Consider the following 22,301-nt stretch of genomic DNA (forward strand, 5'->3'; position numbering starts at 1 on the left):
ATTCATTATCTGCTGCTTAAAACCTGCCTTGGGTAAAATTTCAACTCAGTTTTATAGCCTTCTATTATGACGCAAAGAAAAATTTACGACCCTTGCTTGAAAAGAAGTTCAGGGCCTTTTCTCACCATTTTAAGAATGGGCAGCAGATGCCCTGACAGCCAGTATTGTTCCCAGTAAGACATAAGCAACCAGTAAATCTTCTCCCATTTCACCACACATACAGCTCTTAAAGTAAACCCTTTCCTTTCCTTTTGCCTTCTTGTTACCTCTATGCAGAACGTATACACGCACTCACACATAAACAAAGGAAGCCTTTGCCCAACATCATAATTTTTCATAAAGTGTAAATCTTTTTTTCTGAATCTAAGGTCACCACACAAGCCTAGACCAACTTCTGACTATTGCATGGTTCCAAATCAGGAAGCAAAGGGTCCTATTTGTCAAGCATTTGACAGCTAAGTTCATTAAGGATTTAAATATGAAGGAATAAAAAGTAAAATGTTTACATACCAAGCTTCTCTTTTTCGGCTGCTACCAAAGATATAGGTGTGCAGGGAAAGAGCCTACACCCTTTGTATATTATATTCTTGGGATCTCTTCAGTTTTCAAGTCTGATAGAGTCCTTTGCTTGGCAGATTAATGACGACTCCGTGTTTCTTAAGGGACGTGCTGAATTAATTATTTCGCAAATCACGTGGTCAGGACTTGTAGAAATCTATTCTTATCATCTTCCTTGCACTTTGAATTCTGCCTGTTATGACTGTTCCTAGCAAGACCGTTTTGGTCTATACGGTTACAAAAATCAGGGGGAAAGGATAACAAATATGGCCGTTGGAAGCTCTGTGGCTCTGCATTGAAAGGTCCCTATTTACTGTACTGTACAGTGAGTGGTGTTTGCTATTGACTCTGCCTTTGCTCCTCATTCTTACCTTAACGACTAGTGGTGATATAATATACAGAATTGTATTGATGTATTGGTAGTAACAGGAGGAGCCATTAGACACAAGACGGTCAAAGTATAATCAGAAAATGTGCCTGAATATTTAAACTTAATGTCTGGGTACTTAAAAACACACATGTACGCACATCTTCCCCCCTGCATTCCATTGTATTCAGGGCACAAGCCTTATTTATGGCGTTATGTTCATTTCACGTTCGAAGAGGGATAATCTATTTTTGGACTCATGCCTTGGCCACTCTTCAAGAAAAGATAAGTCATATGTGACATATATCTGAGCTAAAAATAGTGCAATCGACCTCTTGTAGTAAGAAATTTGTTGTTGTTGTTGTTTGAGGTGCTTATATCAAAAAGAAAGGAGGAGTCTGCTACAGGTCTACAGGAAAGTTCAACATTCTACATTTTTCTTTTATTTGTGTCTTATTGAGATCAGCTTCTAATTTAAAAAACGACCCCATTTCACTCTGATTTTTAATTTAAAATTAATTTCTTTCATCACCCACCTAAAGTGCATACCTCTTGTATAGGGTTCGAGGTAACTTCAGGTGTGGTTTCTTAATACTTACCAAGCGTGCATGCATCCGTGAGTCATTTAAGAGTGGCTTGTTAAATGTAAAACATTAACAAATGGATGATGGACACTTTAACTGCGGCCTGAATGTAAATACAAACTTCAGTTTGTCCCAAAGTCACACCATTCTAGTCAATGTTGTTAGAAAAACTGTTCAAAGGGACAGTTGGATATAATACTTCGGGATTATAGATAAGCTTCCATGTTTTTACAATATTATGCAGGGAAGGGCCTGCATAATTAGAGAATGGAGATTCATATGATAAGGACAATTTGGTCAAGGTACAAAACAGAATGTTTTTCTCTACACCTTTTTTTATTTCAAATATATATGGAGGACTTACATCAAAACTACAGGAGACAGCTAGTATAAATAATACTTTAATGAATGGCAGCAAAACATTGATAAAGCCTATAAAAAGCATCACACGCTGACAGATATCATAGTATTTTTGGACAATGCAATCTTATAACAAAAGACTACACAACATTGTATCCGTGATAAGCAAAAAGAAACATCTTTACTTCTTAAGCTATATAACGTAACCTCTCAGGAGAGTTAAAAACACTTCTGCCTTTTCTGTGGAGTAAAATGGGGGATAACAGCAAATTAGTGTTTGTAGTCATCCTTACACAGAAATGTACATCCCTGAACCTTCTGAGCACTGGCAGAAATATAAATAATATATTTTGGTACGCTGGTGCCTCAATTCAAGTATTTTCAGAGTTTATTAATGTGATTGTAACCAAGTAAACTTAAACTCCTGCTCAAACTGGACTGGTAAATAGGATTTTAAGAGCTGTGTCTGAACCAAACATTCGTCCAGAAGATATTAACATTTCAAAAGACAATGGGCCAACTTCTACTCTCAGATATATCCTTGTTTTACTTTTCAGTTACTTCAGTAGATTTCAACGGGGGGAGCAGAGAGAGGTTGCACCTGAGAGCAGAATTTAGCCCTTTCACTTTAGGTATCCATCTCAACCTAACACATACAAATCAAGGATTTGTTTCTCTGAGCAAGTTACTTTAAAGAATATTACACAAAGGAAGCCAAAGCTGTGGGCTTCCTCCCCAAAATAACATGTCTGCATGGTTCACAGTTTGCTCAGCACAGACACTAGGTAAACAATAGCGGGATTTATCGTAAATCAGACTAACCAGAGCTTCTTTTTCAGATTAATTTTGACAGAAAATACATGGTTTGTGACGACTGTGTAGAGTTAACGTTGATTTTTAAAATAATTGCTTTCAACAACTTCGAAACTTGTCTGAGGAAAGCCCTTCCCAAATGCTGGTTCTAACTGCTCTCCATGTTAGAAAAAAGGAAGAGTAGTTAGGGTCCAAAAGGTTAAGGGTTTAGAGGTCACTCTTCCCGGCTGAAATACAGCTAATCGGATAGAAAATTTGTCCTCTGGATGAACCTGTTTCTGCAATTTAGCCGAACTTCAGTAAAATACCTTTTCAGCTTCTCAACGTGAAAGCTTCAGAAAAAAGACGTCTTTACTATGTATGAACTCTGTGCTTTTTGTATTAGAAACAATGATGAGAATAATGCAGGAATATCCATCTTTAATATCACGACGTGGAGATTCAAGTATGGCCATGTGCAAGTCTGAGAACTAGGCTAACCCTAAGGAAGAACAAAGAATTGTCTTCAGGCTCTAATACAAAAGACCAAGGCTTATAAGACACTTTACTGAATTCTAAGAATGAGTAAAGGGCAGAAATTAATCCCTGATCACAGTTAATTTTGCCAATTAAATTATTTTGAAGCTCTTGCCTTTTTATTTCTAACCTATATTAAATCATTTTTCCTAGTGTTTTGTCAAGTAAAATGTCCAGATACTAGTTTATTGTCAACCTAGTCCAACTAGTATACGCTTTTGAACTTTCCACATAACTCAGATATTGTTATCTTGTATTTCTTTGTATAGAAGTAAGAATTTAGGTTAAAAATAGAAGCAATGTCTAGTTAAAATAGCTGGTGCACTGGTATATTCTCGTGACTGTTTTCAGTGTGCAAATAAAGGACTGATCTTTAAATCTGTCTACATTAAGGTGTATGTTAAGAGGGCAAGTTGATTTTGCTCGGTTTATTAGCATTTTAGCGAAGAAATAAGAAAGGCTCGTTCCCAAAAAACTTTTCAATGGTGCATCCCCGAACAAATCAAAGTACATTAGACTTGTTCAGCTATTATAAAAACATTACATTTCCCCCTAAAATTAACTTTCTTTCATTTCTAAGCGTTCAATCCAAGCTCATTTTTCTTCTTAAAAACGAACAGCCCTCCCCAAATCATATTTCTCATCCCTCTTAAAAACAATACTTTAATTAAAAACAGGACATGAAACAAAGAGTATGTCATCTATTATGAAGACAGAATGGCTTAAATAATGCCACAAATCGCTTTGATTTTCACTCTGGATGTTTATTTTTTTTTTTTTACAGCTTTCTGTTTGTTTGTTTTTCTTAAATTAGGAAACTCTGCTTTAAAGTATAGCGCCGAATAAAGCAGACATTTAAAATACAATATAAAGAATGTAACTTCTTGATGATACATTTTTAAGATTTAGGAACGCTTTCATATATACAGAAAAGGAAATCAGAAAAAGAGACAGAAAAGTTCTGTATGTTCAGGTTAACTGATCATTATGCATATGGATACAGAAAAGAAGGAATACTGGATTTCACTTCTCCTCTTTAGTATTTTTGGTTTGACTATTTTTCTTTTTCTTTTTACTCTTTCTAATTAACAATAAATAAATACGCTAACATAAGCAGAAAAAAATAACCCGTTTTCACTTCACTTCTACGCATTTGTTCTGAGGTGTTATGGTAATGAGCAAGTGTTTTCATCACACCATGAAATGTAAAGCAGCACAAAAAGTTCACAAATACTAGTCTCCCTAGTTTAAATAAAAAACTAAGCCATAGATTTCTGTCCTGAATTTGCCCAAATGCATAATCCCGAAATTGTATGGAGCAGAAAAGGCAACAAAAACAAAATACCGGAATAAAGCATCAAATCTCAACTTTAAAATTCAAAACTGAACATAGTTGCATTTTCAATGATTTATTAATTTTTCATGGACCGAAGATCTCACGTAATATTTTCCCACTTCCCACTACCTGTAAGAAGAGTTTTTAGGTTGTGCTAATGTAGGTAATTCAAATAAAGTCCAAAGTATTGTCATTTTGTCTCCTTTGTACAACAGCACCTTAAAGCAAGATGACCCTCTTGAGTCTTTAGCTGCTACATGCAGGCTCTGCTTGGATAATGTCAGTTATGTACAGTACTGTTCCGAATCAAAGGATGAAATGGAAAATTTCACCTCTTCTATAAAGTTGTCAATTCAGTCTGATGGTCCTTGGAAACAGTCTGTAAATGTTGGTTTGAACCAGATGAAGAAGACCTACCCTTAGTGTTGGGCAGTTTGTGATCTTTTTTCCACTTCATTCTTCTGTTCTGAAACCAGATCTTGATCTGGCGTTCAGAGAGACACAAAGTGTGGGCTATTTCAATACGACGACGCCTAGTCAGATACCTGTTAAAATGAAATTCTTTTTCCAGTTCTAGGACTTGCTGCCTTGTGTAGGCTGTTCTGGAGCGTTTAGGTTCCCCTCCGGTGTAATTGGGATTCACTGAGAAAAAAATACGTATAACTTTAACAATCTAATCTTGGCTTTCTAGTTACACTTCATAAAACAAACCTTACAGGCTACCAGATGGTTGTTATGTCTGATCACATTTCCTTACAACAGACGTGCATGTTTCTTCCTTCTTTATATAGAGAGAGACTCTGGAAATCTGTACCATGCTCCTAAAATGGAGTTTTCTCCTCCACAGAAAAGAGCCACATGGCCAACGGCCTATTTCCTCTGCAATAAAAATTTATGACGAGTGTAATTGGCTACCTCAGTTTAAAAACCTCATCTCTTACTAGTCTTGGAAGGACTTTAGCAAACATCTAACCGGATTAGCTTAATCAGGGTAGAAGAGCAAAGTAAGAAGATAATCCTTACCCGAGTTAACATGGACTTTCTTCATCCAGGGATAAACTACTGCTGGCTGTTTAATTGCTGACCCGTTTGGGGTTTTGAGGTTTTGCTGCTGGCTGCAGGCGCGTGAGTTGGATATTGGAGGCGGCAGACAATGCTCTGCTTGACCGGGGAAGTGGCTCGGTGGGCCGGATTGCTCCTGTCCATGACCCCGCGGCTGCACTGCAGAGTCTTGGACATTGGTACAGCTAAAGGGCTGCTCGCTGTAGTTTGACCGTGGATAGATTCCCTGATGCTGAAAATCAGAGCCTTGCGATGCACTGTAATAGTCGGAGCCCTGCTCAGCTAAGTAGTTATTCTGTAAATATTCCTCGCAAGGAGGAAATTTAGGATCCACATACTTAGAGTTCACCATATACGAACTCATGGCCATTAATTTCTGAAGGTAGAAAATACTAATTTTTCTCGTGTTGTCTTTTTTTCTCCTTCCATAGAGCCCTCCTACTTGCTGTCAACTGAATAAAGTTAGGCATCCATGTGACTGGCTCAGCCAATGGGGAGGCAGGGAGTTTATCACCGGATTTGTGTGCATCTCATAATTTCCACCAATTTAACTAAATAATATACGTGTAATCAAGTGATCAAAATTCAATATAGTTTATTTTCAAAAGCAGATATTAATATGTTAAGAATATTCATCAAGCGATGACCGCTTCATTGACCCTCAGGTAAATCAAGCTTTTTGTCTGAATTGACTTTTCTAACCTTTGATGCCCTTTAGTCTAATTCACCAGCAATAATTTCAAACATGGTTTGTTACATTTGTCAGACAAAATATCGAAAGAAATAAAGACCGAGAAGCTAAAATAGCATTAGGAGGAAGGAAAATTGATAAGGAAACAAGAAAAAGAAAAGACATCAAAGAAGAGGGTAATATGATGTACAATAGATCTGTCCTGTCTTTGTCTTGCAGAGGTCATCCAAAAGTTACCAGAATCTAGTTCAGTTGAATAAAATTAGGCAATCAGTAACTTCTACTTCACTTTGCAAGTCTCAATATTAAAAAAATCACGCAGATAACAAGGAAACATTCATTTTTAATCACTAAAATCCACTGAATTGAACTGGAGATGGCATTTAACTTTATGTACAAAATTCACAGATGTAATTAGATAAAGGCAGTCTTCATTCATCAATAGCGTTCTTGGGATACAAGTAAATACCTTTCAGTGTTTCGAATCCTGCTGGTGTTATCGACATAAATATTTGGAAGAAATTTGTATACTTGATATGAAAATTTTGCTAACATCTGGCATATCAAACTAACTTTTTAAGTGTCTTTTAAAAGATTCATTACTTAATTGGTAGTTTTCAGAAAATTTGTGTTGAACGTTTTAAATTAACAGACTATTAGTAATAGTTACTATGAACAACACAAATAGATATTAAGCATTGTTCTACTGAGTAGTAAATATGATAGAGGCAGCAAAACTTTTAGAATTCCCCAGTATTCAGCATGCACATGTCTTTTGATACCTTCAATATTTAAACTTCTAACCATTTGCAGAAAGGTGAAGTTTTTGCATCGACCATATATTCCCCTAGAATCGAATCTGTGACTATGTGAATACCACACAAATTCGGTTCTACAGGGTATATATAGACAACGTAATAACATTCTGTTTTCATCTACAATATAATAGTCAGGATTATTGCAATTTTCTTATTCCTTACTGTCTTCTGAGGAATGCAAACTATTCTGTTGTGATAAAGTTCTGAAATATGGATTTGATGAAGGGTGTGATTTCAAAAAATATTCAGATATGTTATTATTGATGAAATGGATCTTTATAACTTTGTAAGAATTTGTAGCCACAAATTTCTACTAACATTATTACAAATGATCAGTAAGATCTGGTTATTACTTTAGATGCTCTGTCATTTAAATTTCCACTAAAGCCAATGGATGTTACTAATCAAATTAAACTATTTTAAAAATAAAAATTAAAAATGAAGAGGAATTATACATTTACGCTATGGATCTAAAGAAATTTTACCTAATTTGATAACTTTTTTCTCCAAAAGGATTTATTTTAATCGAAATAGGAATAAAAAAGGAAGCAACACACACACACACACACATATATATATAGAGAGAGAAATTGGTGGAAAGAGATTTAAATGATAACGTTTTTTACTTTATTAAAATGGTCCCCAAATTAATCTCCATCACATTATGCTGTCTCTAACTATTATTCCTGTTAGCGGAATGTGAACCTATCATCAAAACTCTCAGCTTAGACACACTCTTCAGGTTTTCCGTGCGGTAGCGTTTATGGTGAAGGACAGGGCGAGAGGTCATTCTAAATCATTTACAAACATATCACAAAGTTTCATTATTTTTACGTTGTGGACAGCAGCACACAGGAGTACAAAAGTTCATGAATTGTGTCTGACCCAGCCCCTCAGTGCTGTCCTGTGGTCAACCTCTCCTCCTTCGACTATTTAATACAAGGAAAATCAGGACAAACAAGAGTGTGCGTGCATATTTCGGGGTATTACGTTTATCAAAGTAAGGTTTGCTTTGATGCTACATTTAACATCTACTTTTGATGTGTTTGGGGAAGATATTTTTTAACATCAACTTTCTAATTATGGCGGTGCTAATTATAGCAAGTGCAACTCCAACCGATTTTGTGAGCAAAATCAACTGTTCTGGATTGCTGATATTTGCATCTAAATATTTTAATATAGCCCCTTTGCTTGCTCTTTTTATTAATAGTGCTTAACTATGGAACGCTGAACAGTTCAATATGCTCAACAAGCCAACGCTACAAAATCTGGTTCACAGCTCAGCAGAAAGTTTTGGTTTTCGAAAAACATGTATAGTGTTGAACAGAAGGGATCGATAGCGTTGGAAGAATCACTTCCATATTCTGTTAAATAGTGCCCATTTTCATATTTGTTAGACGCTGTGACCTGCGTTTCACCTTATTGCACGACTTGCTCAGACAGGTCAAAGCCAAAGAGTTATTGATGAACAAAAGCGTTAAATATTCACCTCCTGTTCAACTGCCCATACAAATGCTTTTGATCTATCAGCCTTTTTGTATTCTGGTTCATAATCAGTATGCTAAATGTAGGTTTGTATAAAGAAAGTAATCCATAGATTAGGGTCGGCCACAGAATTATATAGCAAGAGCATTCATGCAATTCCGTGCTGAGCTATATAAGAGAAGTTACCTATGGAAGGGAATTAAAAACCTACAGCAGAGGCAATTGTTTAGTTCAGTCAGAGAGGATTCGAAAAATAATATTGCGAAGTAAAATCAATATCAGAACGATCAGCCTGGTATTAAGAAGTAAAAGAGATTGTTGGTTAGATTGTGTGAAAAGGAAGCAGAGAAAAATATAAATAAGTACAGATCCACTCCTGCACATTACCACATTCAGTTCATGCTTTGCAGAAATGGTAGGTAATTTAGGTTTAATGAATCCTCAGCAATCTTAGATTTTATTTTTCACTTAGAAAAACAAGTCAATGTTCCTCTGAAGCATGAAGTTAAAATGCATTTAACTAAGATCTTTGCCATTTTTTCAGTCATACAGCGTCAAAAACAAGCGTTTTCTACTTTATATTTAGTTGTTGTCTTCGTCACAGACTTCCCTCCCCCCAATATTCTCTTGTGTTTCATTTCATTTTGAATGATCAAAGATTGGAAAATCAGTAACGTTTGACGTTCCTCCACTGAACTCAAATATTAGTTCTATTCCACTTCCTCATATCATTTAAATAAATGTCATATTTTCACTAGCTCAAAAAGACTTAATTGAATCAGAGGATCAGTGATACTATTTAGAATAATATAATTACATCACTAGGCAAACAACTCAGCTTACTAATGCTAACAACATACAAATGCCATTATGCCATTTATTCATTATGCCATTCCAAACTAGTTTAAAATTAGATAACAAAGGCAACTGTATTTTGAATCCTTTCTGGAAAAAGAGGAGGAGTAGCCAAGCTTATTGGTATAACATGATAAATTCAGTATTTGCGCAGGGAGGCGCTGTATAGCTCTAGCACGTTAAAATGGTATTACTGCTAATTAGTTTATGCTACTTAAGAGCAGCATAATATGACACCTAGCACCTGTGTTGCACTGTAATTATCTCTAAAGAAACTCTACATCAACAACTTTTAATATTATATGTGATTATAAACATGCACGAGGACAGGCTTAAATAAATTGAAGCCCAAGAATCTTTATATACAAATAAAACAACTGTGTAGTCACGTAAAAAATGGCATCTCTTCTCTGATTTTTCCAGTCTAAGGAAAGGAATCAGTGTTTTCACTCAATGCTAATTTTGTAAGAAATTAGGAGTTACTTACTGTAGACGTCTTTCCATTGTGTCGAACCTGTTGCAATAAAAACGTTTGTTATTGTTATATTTAATTGATTAATAATATTTCTTTACAACATTTATGGAAACATATGACATGTAAATAGGCAGAAAAAGTGATGGCAAATTCTGAGAACAGGATAGTAGAAAGGAATTCCATTTCGAACTAAGAATAATATTCAACCAGATTTTTAGGAGCACATCTTTCTCCAATGGCTGAAGTGTGCTAGTTTCACTTTCACTGTTCATTTACTGTTCATATTGTATACGTTTTATTTCAGAGAAGGGGAAAAGGGGAGGAAAACCGTCTACTTTCACCATTGGAAAAAAGAATAACAAAGGCCTTTTTTCTTTTGTAATTCACTCACATCCAAATTAGGTATTCAGATCCACCTTTGATCACTCATAACCTATAACGTGTAGCAACACGTCACGAAAACATCATATCCATTCTGAGTCTAGAAAGAACTATAATTCTATTTCAATATGGCAGGAGTTACTCCAATATTAATACCCTTTAAGACTGCCAGTAATTATCCAAACATTAACCAAGGTGTCTTTGTCTGCATTACCAGAGGGTATATTTTAGTAGGATTTACCTTCACCTTTCTTTTTTTTTTAATTAAATAGAGTTAAACAGTAATTTAAAACAAAATTTACGTGCATTCAGACTGATGCTCATTAAAACATAGATGCTTAAAGAGAAAATGTCAATCTGGTTTTATTAACAACTATTTTGCATCATCCATTACCCCATCTTACAGAATTGTTCTATTAACATACAAAGCAATTGAATAGGTAATAATAGTTCATAGCTTTCTAAGCCTTTTTTTTTTCTACGCTACTCGGTTTTCTTCTAGGATAACAGCTAGCACTTGCAATAAGAGTGGAATCTCAGCAGTTAAACACTAAAAAAACACCTTACCGGGATAGAACAGGGTTAGTTTCAGAGTGAGATGCTACATTATAATCAGAAATCTCAGACATGGAAAAGCAACCTAATTCTATTCTCTGCCTCATCCTAAGTACCGGAGCTGTACCCGTTCATGGTTACAGTAAATCTGATTCAATCCTTATAATATCAGGGCTAGTTTCAGGAGGCACAAAAACAGCGGAGCCTCTCGATCACGTATATGGTTGTATGAAGAGTAATAACGGACTTACTGTGTGCTTTTCCAGTGGAAGTGGGGGACCTGAAAGAAGAAATGTCTCGATGTTCGGATTCAAGCTGAATGTTCCTTGCTAACACTTACCCTATTACTGCTTCCAGGAACTGAAGCATCTGCACTTGTGTGCTCTTAAACTAATTTATGGTGGGAATTATATTTTGGCTTGTCAACTCTCAAGCCATAAAACAAAGTTTATTGGAATCACGTGCCTCTAAATAGCCACTCAGGGCCTATCTCTATGGAACCATAAATAACCTTCAGCTTTAAACTTTTATTCACTAAATAAAGGTTCGCTGAAACTGTTCCATAAAATGTAAATAGTTCAAAATATCAAGGCTTCACGGAAGGTCATAGCTGTATCAATATGACGGTCTTTAAAATAGTATATTGCAAGGAATACGACTTAAAAGTGGAGTTAGCTCTCCAAAATTCCTTTTGGGAGAAGGAGCGTGTGCATTTCTCTGTGAGTACCAATTCAAACCTTTATTTGAATATGTATGTAGCGCGTAGGGACGGGGAAGCAAATCGTAAGGAGAAAAGAGACGTAGTTCATTTAGGTGATTCTCCCCCACCCCCTTTAACCGGAAGTTTATGGCATTTTGGTCAAGCGCCCATGGAAAATGGTTTTGACTGATTAATCTGTTAAACTGCTTCTCTGTGGATTGGTGCCAGAAGGCTGAAGTCTCCCAGCACATCCATGAAGCTTCTAGGAAATGTTTGTCTGAAAGGCGTTCGCAAGTGACCAAACTGCTTAAAACAGCAAGGCACTGGGGCTTTCTCAAGTGAGAAATCGCGAAGCCTGCCACAATGAAATCTTTGATAACTGAAGCAGTAAGGAGGGCTATAAAACAATAAAACAGCTCTGGTGTGAAGGGATCAGGGTGTGAGTGAGCAAATGAGGATTTCTAAGCACAGGAAGTCAAATGCCACTAGCAGTCTCCCAGCCTCCCTTTGCATAAGGGAAGCTGGGCACCAATTAATAATATATTACCGCGTCCTTTTCAGATTAGAACGTCAGGTAGTAAGTACAGCAGCGTTGGTGAAAAGGAGAGGTTTGCTGATTCATGACAGAGGCTTGAAGCCTTCTCTTTAGTAAAGTCTAGATCTGAAAAGAAACAGGCAACAGACCTAAAAGTGTTTGAATGGAGAAGGGAGCTCCTCTCTCCCCGAATAGCACATACATTATTAAAAATCATTCAGCTATAGATTCAAGATGGTAGAATAATGTCTAGCACGAATGATTAAGTATATGTTATTGTCAGGAAACCCAATAGTCTATAGGCGAAAGCTGGTGCCATAGTCCGCAATCTGCCTAATAAAGACTTATTTACATCTTAACTTCCCCAATAGTCTCTCTGTTTCTATAACGATGATTTAACAATTTGTCTTTCACTAGGTAGAGAGTATGAGGAGTCCTGATTTTTTTATTATAATAATGTTCCTTTCTTGCTTCCTTTCTCTGACACCTGGTTATTTTGCACTCTGGTGTTTTCCTTTTGCCTCGCAAAAACTTTGATTCAAAGATAACGTTTTCGTGTATTCATAAATAGGACAATTCTGTGAAATAGTTTGTTTCTTTTTATGCTCTGTACTGCCTCCGATTCCAGATTCTATCTGTGTTTGGACTGAAGAAGCCTTCTGGGTGGTTTGCTATATTCACACTTTCAAGGATATGACGAACTATAGAGGAACTACCATATAATCTTACTCCAAGAAAGCTATGGACCAATGGGAGTTCAGAATAAACTCTTAGCCAGTACAGTGTGTGAGATTTTAGCTATGGGCATCGTTTTAACATGTAAAGGACAGGAAGGGTTAAATCCTCGCTTACCATATAGACAATATATCCCTCACAGGCTATTTCTTCCAAATCTTCATTTGGGTACTATCGTACCGTGTGAGCAACAGCCTTCAGAATGACAGACCGATAGAATGGAATTGGACAAAGTCCCGGAGAAAGCCCTTCTAGCTGAGAATAGGCCAGAACCTACATCACCTGTCCAGCTAACGAACCCAATGACTGCAAGTGGATTTGTGGGTGCGTGGGGAATAGAGAATCGAGCCAGCTATGGGATTGCAGAAAGCTAACTGTAAGGAGCAAAGCAAATGCAGATCCCTACATAATATTCCGATATGTACAGGCAGGTTCTGGTCTTTCTACAACTTGGGCACTGTAACATTATGGGTCTTTCTGCAATGTAATGAATTGATGGTGAGGGACTATCACACGCATCCTAAATGAGCTGTATCAGTGTACTTGTGAGTATACACATACACATTCTGAAAGAGCATTATGAGCCTTGTGCACATGATTTGAAATAATACAGTCAATGCCACGTTTATTGGGGATTGGTCCTGCTTTGAGCAGGGGGTTGGACTAGATGACCTCCTGAGGTCCCTTCCAACCCTGATATTCTATGATTCTATGATTCTATTTCAGTCTTCCTTCTAAAGCACAGCAGCTAAAGAGTCAAAAGTGCGGACCAACTGAAGCATCCAAAGCTAATTACATGGAAGTCCTACAGGTAATTATTAAGTGACAGCTAAGGTAAAAGTGAGTTAATCACAAATAGTTTCATTGCAAGGGCGAAGGAAGTGGTTGTAGATCAGAATCTAATGGGGAACCGTCATTGTTTAGGCAGGTCAAAAAATGAAGGCACCAATTCATGGAGTCTGAGAATCATATTGTAGAGGACAAATTTTCTTCATACAACAGGGTAAAATGCGTTTGAAGCTGGCCAGATAACTGAGATCATTGTGGTACAGAAAAGAGGGGAAACATTATTAAAATCTGGCAGATTAAGATCATGAGTCAACTCAGATCAGTGTAATAAATTAACAGTGTAAGATTTTCTTAAACTGCATGGACAATCACTTTAGCTCCTTTTGCAATAACCTGGACAATATAAGAGAAATTTATAAAGAAATTTATAAATTTATAAATATTGGAATTTGGCACTATAAAGAGAGGAAAAAAGACCAAATGAGCTGTGGGAGAGGAAGTGTGTGTTCACTAAGGGGGCAAAGAACACCATCAGGAAGAAAACATGGCACGGTTCTCAGTGCAATATTATAACATTGAAAAAATGTGCAGTTCAAAGCAAGACACGACTATTAAGCAGCTACAAAGGTGTAGCAGACAGAATGCACGTGCAAAGGCTGGAAGACACACATTATTTAGCCTTAGCACTGAAGAAATCAGAATGGAAGCAACAATTTTAGGGATGGATACAATCAAGGTATTCAACTATCCTGAAAGATGCATAGAAGATCCAGAAATATTGGGAGCGAGGAGACACTGGGGATGGGAGGTGGAGCACACAGCGAAGTTCTACAGAGAGTAAATTGGGATATAAATCTTACTAATTGGGGTATGGAGATACTTTGCCTGCTGCTGTGTAGCTCCAGTCCACAGATTTTAAACAGGGAAATATGGTGTTCTTCCTGCCGAACTCATTATGAAATGCTGGTGTGTCTTTAAAGCTCTGGTCAGTGAATACGGAAGACAGATTTTGTTGTTCTAATGAGAAAATAGATTTTTGAGGATTCCGAATAGTACCTGCTTTCAGGTACTGATGTTGCTGATCTTAAAATGGAACAGAGATAGGGAGTAAAGTAATCCAATAATAATCAGTTTTCACTGGAAATAGTAACGATAAAGGAGTGGGATTATTGTTATTATGTGTATAGAGTGCGACTGGCGTTTATGGTACTGGGTGGACATACAGACAAGGATCCTACCTCGAGGAATTTACAATCTAAATGCAAGCAGCAACTGTGACGTACTATATCACCTGCGTCAACGCTTTCAGCTTTGTGCGATCTTTATGATGGCCAATAAATTAGGTTACATTATTTTATCAACATTTATCCAGACATAGGAATGGTTACTGCTCTTGACTGTAGAGGTGAGGGCTTTCAGTGAATGCCTATGAAACTCGAGGGCCTCGTCCCCAGCAGAAAGCCTGTAAAGCGAACAGTGCCAGCGTGCCTGGAAAGTGGGTTGAGTAGGAAGATCAAAAAGACAAACACGCGGACTCTGTCTGAGCATCCCAACCAGTGTAAGGGTTCGGAGTGAAGATGCGGTGGAGTACTACATGGAGTCCACAGGGTGTGAGAGCTGCTGTAGGAGGCTAGGTTCACCATGTACTGTGCTTATACCATTGAAGGGCACTGAGGAAAGAAGGGAGGGCGCTAAGTGACCAGGAAGGTCGGGCTGGTACAAATACTTGGGGCATGACGATGAAAGTTGAACCCTGAAGGATGCACCTGAGAAAGAGACAGGGAGATTTGTGGGTGAATGTGCTTTTACCACCCACTATCAGAGAGCGGAGAGTAGACAGATAAGTGGGGATACTACCGCAAAGTCTGAAGGGGAAATGCAGTAGGGGGTGCTGCAGCGGAGATCAAAAGGAGAGCAAAGGAAACGGTGACTGAACAACATCAAAGACCGGGCTGATGACACTGGAGAGCAGCTAATAGTGAGCACTGGTGAATCATAGTACAAAAAGGCTGCCTATACACCCTCATAAATGAGGACTGCACGTGATGACAGTGGAAGCTGGTAGTGTTTTAAATGTCAGTGGCCTGCGGCAGACTGGGCAGTGCTAGGGAGACAGTGAATCGTTCTTTGTATGGGGAGGTGTAGTTGCTCTTCTCATATCCGTTAGGTAGATTTGACTCAGGGAATTGGGCCCCCTGTTGAGGTGTATGTTGGAGGGTGGGAAGGGAGGAGGCTGAGTGTAGCTAGAAGGGTCAGCATCAAGAGTTTATTGACTCAGTTGATGATGATCAGTACAACTTCATTACACCAGTGACTATCTCAGCGTTAATCACAGTGGTCCTACCAACCCACTGCAGTACCGGATTGAGGGGGACAAAACGGATGTGATAAAGGAAACGGTTTTCCCCATTTGTAAAAAGTTTGCGTCGCACCCTGGATGATACCCTGGTAGGGTCAAAGGAAGGGAAAAACGCACAGGAGTATTTCCCGACAGTAAATAGTCATCAGGGATTGTATCTTGATGTCTGTTTCTGCTGATTGCCAGATGAAAGCCTGGGTGAGCACGTACATGAGTGTACTGTGCCCTTGGCATTGCTGCTGTGCTGCTCAGGCACGGTTGAAGATCATGTAGAAGGGGCTCTCCCCTGTGATTGCGGAACGGCAGTAGTTTTACTCTCTGGCTAAGCTAAGGGCAATTCTTAAAGACAGAAAACTGTGAGGCTTGTCCTACAGCGCCTTCTCCTGGACGAGAGGCCGGAAAACAAAATGGTTATGCACACCCAGGGAGAAAGGCCTCCTGGTTTCTCAGGGACAGGTTCCCACCCCAGTGAGACAGCTTTGAATGATCGGGAAGAGGGGGACCGGGGGAGAAGGAGAGGGTCTGTCGGGGAAATGTTTTCTGAAAACTTGGCCTTTTTGACGTAGCCTAGATAAAGTCTGATGAGTTAATTCGCAGTACACAGATAAACACATAAAAATATCAACTCTCCAAATAGTTTACAACATTACCACATAAATCAAGGGATACTACCTCTCCTCCTCTTTGATTTTGCTATATGCTGAATCCAAACGAAGTGATAAGCAAGAGTCCAGGGATCACATAACCCGCAGGAACGGGTTCTTGCCCTTGTTTTCTGAGGTCCCAATGCCTATGCATGCCAACACTCGTCGGAATTATAGTTTATTTTCGACACATAAACTGAGAAAGCAGATGTAAAAGGCAGAATATGATTGTATAGTTTTGAAAGACAAAAGATATCAAACATCTGGAAGGAATATTTTCATCTTCTTCCCAAAAAAATATCTTCCTTATACTTAGGGGCAAACTGCCAATTTACTCACTTTGAGTGGCACCTTACTTTTCGAATATTTCTGTTGATTTCTGGCCTAATAAAATACCAACAGGAGAAAAAAGGATACAACGGAAAATAACAAATAATTGATGTTAAAAATAAACCTGTGTCTTTCCTGACAAAGGAGTAAACTCTGGGGCACATTTTCTGAAGGAGAACTCCCCATTGCAGGCAGTGGGGGATGCTGCTTTAAAGGTGATTGCACTCTCTGATCCAATGTCAGGTATAATAGTAGGCTTTTGAAAACAGCGAAAATAAAATAATATCAAACATTCGCAAATATAGAATCAAAAGCGCATTGGGCTTTTTTTTCCAATTTGTTTTCAACGTGTTTGGGTTCATTTTTCAATTTTTTAAAAAATATTAGACAATACCTGCCTATAGTGTAGATGGATCTATCTATCTATCTATCTATCTATCTCTACGCATACATTATAAATACCCATTATCCGAATGCACGTATGTATACACACACAGAGAGAGAACTAGATAAAAATAACATCTTTCCTAGTAATGAAACGGGTAAGAGTGCATACATTGCGTAGTTTCCCTTTTCATTAAAACATACCAAAATAAATTGTTCCTCTTCCCACCTTCACCTTTGCAAGCACTTGAAACCATTTTTCATGGGAGTTGATATAATCACCGGTTCCCTCTGATTGGCAAACTAAGTTCAGACACTCGAAGTCACATGTTTCATGGAGCATGTAGGACGCTTTTATTATTTTGTTATTTCCCCTTTTAGAATTAGAGATTTGAGATTCCTTCCTTTAACAAGCAAAATTGACAAAGTGCATCAATGAAATATATTCTTGTTGTATCGTATCTACTTTGGTGGGCTCTTAGTATAAGCTGTACTGAGCTGAATGGTTGAAATGTTTACTGTGCTTCATCTTTTCCTTTAACTTCCAGGTTTTTTCCCTCTAACACTGCCAGCAGCATTCACTGCCGCACTGCAGTAGAGCAGTAAATACCTTTAACAGCTGCCTGCCAGCCAAGGAGTGAAATACTGTCTTTGTTCTGATTTTTTCTGCCCCAAGAGCTCATAAAGCAGTCCATGAGAAATATATTTCTTTGAGAAAACATGACTGGAAAATAAACAAATCGTTGGATTCTACGGCTCAGAAAAAAAAATCTTGTATTTATTTTTCCTATCTATTAGGTTTGCTTTATGTTCACATTCCGCCCCCCCGCCCCCCTTGGATATTCACCAAGCATCTACCGGACACAGATTCAGTTCATTCATCTGTGTTTTTCTTCGAGACAAAAAGTGAGGGAATTTACTTACAAAAACGAAGCATGGGCTATAACTTTATGTTTAAACGTTAAACGAGTGTTAATGAGGTCTGGATAGCACGATTGGTTCCTGGTTGCAGTTTCCTTGATGATGGTTATTCTTTACAGAACGTACGTCATTAAAGTATATTTAATGAATCCTCTATTTCCTTTCAAAGATTAAATTAATTAAATAAATCAATATTCACATTGTACTTCTCACACCTGCTTCATGTTACATTAAGAACGCTTTGCAACCAAATAAATAGACACACAGATACACACATATACGTTCTTTAAAATTTTTGCAATTTAGAAGCACATACGCACACACACACACATACACACATTTAGCAGCATGTGTGTGTGTGTGTGTTAATTTTAATAACAGAAATATATCGAGAGAGGTAAAGAGAATTGAATGCCGTCCCTTTTAGGGAAAAAACCGTAAAATACCAAAGAAACCGTTCAATGGGTGTATATATATATATATATATATACAAACCCATTGTGTATATATATAATATACACATGAGCATATTTTTAAAATCCCCCCCTGCAAAGTTATAGGGTATTCTCCCCACCCACCCAGAGCTGCTATTAATTTGAAAAAATTTAAGAGAGAATTTTGCTAAATTTAGATAATTTTATTTCTAATCAACTGCATATTACCTATACTAATAAATATATCACGAGGAGTCATTCTGAGAAACAAATCATTAGCTAATGCATAATTTTCCAATTGATATTGTAAATTGTTGCTGTGTCAGAAGTTATTTCCACCACCTAACTGTCATTTTAAATCAAATGTCATTATGGTGTTGCGAAAGGATACATATAAAGCACCAGAAAGTTATGAGTCTTCACTTTACTCATTATAGCAAGCTTATGGGATAATAGACCTATTGGAAGGCACACACAGTGCGGGATTGACACTGTTTAATTCTGCAGGCTTCAAAATAGCTATCCTAGACCCAGCAGAATCCTTTCTATTTTCATAATCAATTTTGAATATTATATACAATGCTTATATTTGGCATAATAAATGATTGTTTGTGACCTAAATAATGCTGTTGTAAAATGGTGTATGTATATATTATATAATATGTATCGACCTTTTTCCAGAATTGTAAACATTAGATGCAATACAACATTTCTATCACCGAGGATAAACAATTATATAATTATTATATATACATTTCAAAATACAGTTTGTAATAGGTAGATTATACATATATGCATAACAGAAAATATATATTATTTGTGTATAATAGCTATATATTGTAAATTAATCTATTTATAAAAAGTTATTAACTTATATATTTGTAATGTTACTATTTACAAGTCGTACTGCTAGAACTGTTGTATTGCGTTGCATGGCATTGTAGTGTATTGCATGTTTACAACTCTAGAAATGGTAAACGTGAGTGCCTTTATGTGTATTCCTTGTATCAGTATAATACGTGGTATACAATATATTAATAAAATAGAATCAAGACAATGTAGATCTGGCAAAAAAAATCACCCTAGATAGCCCTGGAAAATTAAACACACAGTAGACAGTTACTACAAAGCTTCTTTAAGTTCTGAAATATTCATTAACTTCAGAGTCTTATATTTTCCATTATTATAAAGTTCTGCCTTGTGATGAATAAAGCTAAGCAGCAAGAAAGAATCAGACCACATACATATCCTTTATGGTTTGTTATAATTAAAAGCATAGCGAGAAGAGATGCTGTAAAATATTCATATTCAGTGTCAACGTCACTCGTAATTTGCTAACGGCATAAATCCAAAATAACTGAGAACTGATAGCATTATTCATCCAGGCTCAACATTGATAACTTTCATGTGGCATTCAGCGTTGCAAATTATTAATGACAAAAATCCTGACCAGAAAAACACCTGTTAATCTATAGATATGCAAAATCATGAGACTAAGCAATCCGTCAAAAAGCCCTTTCTTGGAGCAAAGCAAAGAATATCACACAAATTAAAATGTCTGTTCTCTATCTTTGAGGAGCGTACACTCTGCTTCAACTAAACTTCCTGCTTCGGCATTCAGCAGAGTATTTTGATCACATTTGCCACATTTTCTTAGAGCTTGTTCTTCGAGACAGCCCTTAAACCAGACCAAACACACCCCAATAGAAATAGTTTTAAAAGCGGTGCTTGCTTGTGGCTTAATGGATCACAAAATGCCTCGCAGACAGGTGACAAAACAGGCAGGGGCAGTTAGCAGCCACATTCAGTGCAGTTAGTGACCTACACTCGAAGATATTTGAGTGCCTAGATGAATGCTACGGGTATTATTGCCCCGAACACTTTCTTTTATGACTTCTCAAGTCATTTGGTGGCGTCTGGGTTATGGGGAGCCCTGTAATAAGGCAGAAATGAATGAATTCCTTACCCGCTCGCTGCACTGGAAGAAGGCAGGGGAGCCGAGGAGGGTCGCTGTAATCCATTAGACGGGTTGGTAGCAATCCGAGCCGCATAACATAAAAAGGCAGAAGACAATGGGCTAACAGGTACAGGGAGATAGCTCTACCCAAAACAACCTGGCTCCGGGAGCCAGCCTGGCAGACTGGGACCTTGCCACTCGGCAGCGAGATGCTCGCTTATGAGTCCTCAAAATAGCTGGAGGCTGACAAGGTAGCAGCCCGCAGGAATCGGGCGAGTTTTTTTTTAAGAGCTCTGGTCTAAAATGGATCAGTACACAAACATCATAGCGACAATACACCTCATCGGAGACAAAGGTTAGAAAAAGAGGGGTTGAGGCTCTCAGAAGGCAGAATGCAGGGGGAAATTCGCCAGGGAAATCAGGAAAAAGGCCATGAAAGCCATCACTGCCTGCACATGACCAGCCTCAGCCAATGACGAGCCCAAATAGGTCATAAAAAGGTCTATTACCAAGTTGTAAATTTTCTTCAAACAAAAAGGAATTTACTGCAATTCCTTGCGGATTTTGCACATACTGCTTACCAGCGCCATGTTTCTTTTGCCTGCTCTTTCTCTCTCTAGCTTTATTTCCTCTATTTTCCGTGACATGTCAGATCATCTGTGCATTCTGACTGGGTCGTGTATTCAACCCCACTGGAGAGCTGCACTCCCAGGCAGAGAAGTTATAGAAGAAAATGCAAAAGAAATCCGGGTTTGTTTGAAGCGTGTTTATTTCCACAAAAACACAAGCCTGGGTCCCAAAGTCTCTGGAGTCCTCCCAGAGTTCTGGTGCCAGCGCTATTCAAACGGGAGATCCTCTTCCCTACCTGTTATCTAAATTTCTCGGTGTTCTTATACCAGGAATGTTGGAATTTATTCTGAATCAGTTTTTTAATGTATGTAATTTATATTTTCCCCCAACAAAAAAGAAGCAGAACTGCTTTAGCGCCCACTACTGAACTCAAGCTCACTGATAGTCTACAAATAAACTGATCTGGAATAACTTCTTCCTAACCAGTCTCAAATTTATAACGCACACAGGTTGCTCAGTGACTTCTTTAATTCGAAGGTGCAATCATCCACGTTGTTCAACTGCTGCGTGTTTTCCCCTTTTTTACGTGAGTTTAATTAGCCCGTTTGCATTTGGAGAAAACAACCATGTGTATGACATTTGCTGCTCAGGAAAAAAAACTTTGATTTCTTAAAAGTTGTCCCTGGACCTACAAATGCAGATCGGAGCAAAACCGCTTGACATTCCTGGCTGTTTCCTCTTCATATTTTGACGTTAGGAAACTGCTACGAATCCTGTCCTATCAGCATCCAAGATAATTGTGCACACAAATGGAAAATAGAGTTAAAAAATAAAGTATTCTGAAATATATGCACCCTCTTCTTTAATATTCTACATGAGTGAATTACACGTGAGCAAAGGGACACCGAAATGAATGTCACACAAGTGCAATACTCACAACAACGTCCATGTATACAGGTATCAACAGCAGAGATATTTTGTATTTCACTCATTTAAAGCACAGATGTTGGAAATTGAAATTAAATAGCACAACCTGTGCAAAAATAAAAGGTGCCATTTTCATAAACTGCTCTTGGGGATTTGTTTG

At 37.7% G+C, this 22,301-nt stretch overlaps 2 protein-coding genes across 5 annotated transcripts in view; both read right to left on the reverse strand.

The window, feature by feature from the left end:
* Positions 1 to 21,954, reverse strand: part of HOXD3 (homeobox D3) — a 38,006-nt gene extending 16,052 nt beyond the window's left edge. For 2 of the 4 annotated variants that reach the window (XM_054044642.1, XM_054044638.1), the window contains exons 1-2: positions 11,108 to 11,215; positions 9,933 to 9,959 (exon numbers count right to left, since the gene is read on the reverse strand). The gene's annotated coding sequence lies outside the window, so the exon portion shown is untranslated. Of the gene's footprint in view, positions 1 to 9,932; positions 9,960 to 11,107; positions 11,216 to 20,653 lie in introns of those variants that run through there. The other 2 variants (XM_054044639.1, XM_054044640.1) reach the window with 2 other exon arrangements.
* On the reverse strand, positions 1,898 to 7,077 carry HOXD4 (homeobox D4). Its single transcript, XM_054044644.1, has 2 exons — positions 5,558 to 7,077; positions 1,898 to 5,176 (listed from the first exon to the last, which is right to left on the reverse strand). Exons 1-2 carry the CDS (start codon positions 5,964 to 5,966, stop codon positions 4,872 to 4,874), a joined length of 714 nt encoding a protein of 237 aa, XP_053900619.1. The 5' UTR covers positions 5,967 to 7,077; the 3' UTR covers positions 1,898 to 4,871.
* Positions 21,955 to 22,301: the final 347 nt, after the last annotated feature.

Source organism: Malaclemys terrapin, chromosome 11 (genome assembly GCF_027887155.1).
Source record: "Malaclemys terrapin pileata isolate rMalTer1 chromosome 11, rMalTer1.hap1, whole genome shotgun sequence".
NCBI lineage: Eukaryota > Metazoa > Chordata > Testudines > Emydidae > Malaclemys > Malaclemys terrapin.